The 3,615-nt window shown below is 35.8% G+C and overlaps 1 protein-coding gene across 1 annotated transcript; it reads right to left on the bottom strand.

The window, feature by feature from the left end:
• Window positions 1-2,099: 2,099 nt before the first annotated feature.
• LOC143566981 (uncharacterized) lies at window positions 2,100-2,732 on the bottom strand. The gene has a single exon (XM_077053518.1). The coding sequence runs from the start codon at window positions 2,730-2,732 to the stop codon at window positions 2,100-2,102; it is 633 nt and encodes a 210-aa protein (XP_076909633.1).
• Window positions 2,733-3,615: the final 883 nt, after the last annotated feature.

The raw sequence follows: 3,615 nt of genomic DNA, 5'->3' as shown, positions 1-3,615 counted from the left end.
TTTAGTAATTAACAGATCTTGGCTTTAATGGCTTGTTGAAAGAGATTTAACATTTTCTTCTCTTTTAAGAACAAAGATTTTTCCGCATCAGCAATTTGAGACAATCGGTAATTTTCCCCATTTTCATTCTTAGGGATAATGTACTAGTCCTCCATAGCTGTCCATGTTTCGTAGTTCAAGTCTTGAACATACCTCTCAAACTTGTCAGCCCATGACGGTTAGTCTTCCATTCTCAAAAGCTTAGGAGGCTTGTTGGCAGTCCCCATTTCGTTTTCCAAGTTAATGTTTTGAAGTAGGATAGACGGCTGTGACACAAACACACTTAGGTTTTCCATGTTCGTCAAACAAAGTCAACGTATATCTTTTCTGGTCAACGGATATGTATGAGAACAAGGTCAACGTATATGTATGTGGTCAAGAAAAGTCAACGTATAAGTCTACTAGTCAACGTATATGTTCTTAACCTTATAACATGTGTGGCGTATAAGTTATACGCTGTATATGTTATATGTGAAGAACTTATACGCTACCTTAACATATATGGTAAACATAATTGTTTTAGTATTTTGATTATTTGAAGGTTCAAATGATGTAGGAATTAGATGAATTTTGGTAGGGTTTTTCACAGATAGGTATGAATAACTTGTGAAAGTTTGGTGAACTTTTGACTGTTGAATTTGAATGTAGAAAGAAAAACCTTGAAAACTTGAAGTGTTCAAGCTAGTAACGAGCCATTATGCTCTGATACCACGTGAAATGACCTTGAGTGTTGATGCATATGACACACAGGATCTCTAGATGTTACAGCTTGAAACTCAACGTGCGGAATCCATCGAGAATGAATGAACAAGTAAACGTTAAGCATGTATTTCATTGATAACTTCAAAGATACAAGATATGACACTTTGACTACTTTCTCTCTCTACTCTCTCACACTAACATCTTCCCAAAAGACTACACAATAATGCATAAGTCCACTATTTATAGGACTCAACATGAAAGACACAAACCTCATATATGTTATACGGCGTATAACATATACACCGTATAACTTATGCGGTGTTTGTGACTTATGCGCTATCAATCATACACTTTACACATTTGAAACTTTTAGCCCTATACAATCATATCTAATACGTCTAAGACCCTAGCAATAGACGTTATGCACTAACAATTTTCAACCAAATGGTCAACACAATCCTTTACTTTTTCCACAACAACATTCTCACATTCACTTTTCTTATCCTCATCCACCTGTTCACATAACACCTTTTTATTATCCTCATCAACCATTTTTGCCACATTTACTTGAAACACCGGGTTCCAATTAAAACCCTCATCCATCTGTGCTGTAGCAGCCTTTTGTTGTGAGGTTGACGCTTTAGTCGGTTTCTTGGTTTTTGATGATTCTGCCTCAAGACGATGATAAATTGCTTGCTTGTAGTAATCTCTTCCAAAGGGATTTGCTGCATTATCATCCACATTTTTACTTGTACACTCCCTCTTGAAGTGTCCTTTTTCTTTGCACCTAAAGCATCTCACCTTAGATTTATCAAAACCCAACTTTGATGTTGTACCATCTAGCACATTTCTTCTAGTTATTTCCTTGAACCTTTGAGCTCTCCTTATCGCACTTGCCATGCACCACCATATATCAATCATTTCCATTTCTTCTGGATCAGTTTGGTCGTAGTCTTCTTTTGTCATGTTAAAATTTCCAATACAACCAGCAACTAAACACTCGTATGATTCAAAAACTGATCCAAGAAATGCCATATGTTCCTTAATGGTGTCAGTGGTTAGGTTTCCTATATTCTTTTGATTTACAGCAATGTTGCACTGTATGATATCAGAATCTTGTGTGTTCGAGGTTTGAGATATTGGAATTGTTCCTGAATAACTACTACTGTAATGTGGAGTAGTAGGAACATTGGTTACACAGGCTTGTCTAGTTTGCTCTGCACAAAATGCTATGGGAATCTTAGGATTAGGAGTAGCAAATTGTGAACCTTTGAAACTGCTGTTGATTTCATCTTTTGCTTTTTCCTAAGCTCTAATTCGTGTGCTTCAGGCTTCTCAATAAATCTCGCAATGTTCAGTCAGGCATATGCAACATGATTTGATTGTTGAATCATTATGAATGTGTTCCACTCTTCAGGTAATGCATCATCCAGTTTACCAATGTACTCATAATCTGGCTTGTCAATGCCTAACCTCTTCATTTCATTAACTAAATGACAATATCTCTCAACCAACTGTTCAAAAGTTTCCCCCTTAACTACAGTAAAGATATCTAATTCTTTCTTCAGTAAAGCCATCTTGCTTTTCCTCATGTCAGGGTTTCCTCTATCTTTATTCAATAGAGCTTGCCAAATGGAGTAGCACGAGCCATTGTGTTTTAACAGTTGAAAGATTTCTGCTTTAATGGCTTGTTGAAACAAATTCAACATCTTCTTTTCTCTTAAAAACTGATTTTTGTCATTGTCAGCAATTTGAGACAACCTATAGTTGCTGCCATTTTCATCCTTCGGGATAATGTATTCTTCCTCAACAGCCGTCCACGTCTCATAATTCAAAGCTTGCACGTAAGTCTCAAACTTGTCGTTCCAAGACGGATAATCTTCCATACGAAGAAGCTTCGGAGGCTTGTTTGATGTTCCCATTTCATTCTTGAGGTTAATGTTCTGAAGCAATGCAGAATGCTGTGACACAAATGCACTGAGATTTTCCATGATTCTTGTTAATGAAAGTCAACAGATATCTTGATGGTCCACAGATAAGTATTATGAATGGTCAACGGATATGTAGTATGAATGGTCAACGGATATGTTTTGATGGTCAACGTATATGTATATAAACGTATATGTTTTTCACTTTATAACATATGCGGCATATATGTTATACACTGTATATGTTATACGTGAATAACATATGCGTTGGAATAACATATGCATTAAGAAACATCTTCTTGGTATTTTGGCAATTTGAAAGTTCAAATGATGTAGGAATTGGACGAAAACTTGAAGGGTTTGACACGGGTATGTAGAGAATAAATTGTGAGAGTTTGAAGAACTTTTGACGGTTGATTTTATAGATAGAGACAAAAACCTTGAAAACTTGTGATGTTCAAACTAGTAACGAGCCATAATGCTCTGATACCACTTGAAAGAGGCTGTTGAACTGATGTAGACAACAATAAGGATCTCTAGATGTTACAACTTGTATCTCAAAGTGCGGAATCCAATGAGAGCGAACAAAACAGGTAAACATTAAGCATCATATTCATTGATAACTTCAAATATTACAAGATATGTCTCTGTAGTAAATTTCTCTCTCTACTCTCTCACTCTAACAATCAGCCAAAAGTCTACTGAATAACGCATAATTTTCCTATTTATAGGAAACACATGAAAATCAACAAGGACGTATATGATATACGGCGCATATGTTATGCGCTGCATAACATATGCGGTCCTTGTGACTTATACGTTAATCATATATACACAACATACATTTTACATTTAAAGCCCTATACAATCATATCTAATACATCTAAGACCCTAGCAATAGACATTATGCTCTAACATATATGTCTTGACTTTTGTGACGACGATC

This window comes from Bidens hawaiensis, unplaced genomic scaffold (genome assembly GCF_021521415.1).
Source record: "Bidens hawaiensis isolate Kalapana, Puna unplaced genomic scaffold, B.hawaiensis_p1.1 tig00023191_1, whole genome shotgun sequence".
Taxonomy (NCBI): Eukaryota; Viridiplantae; Streptophyta; class Magnoliopsida; order Asterales; family Asteraceae; genus Bidens; species Bidens hawaiensis.
This window is presented reverse-complemented; position numbering and strand designations above follow the sequence as displayed.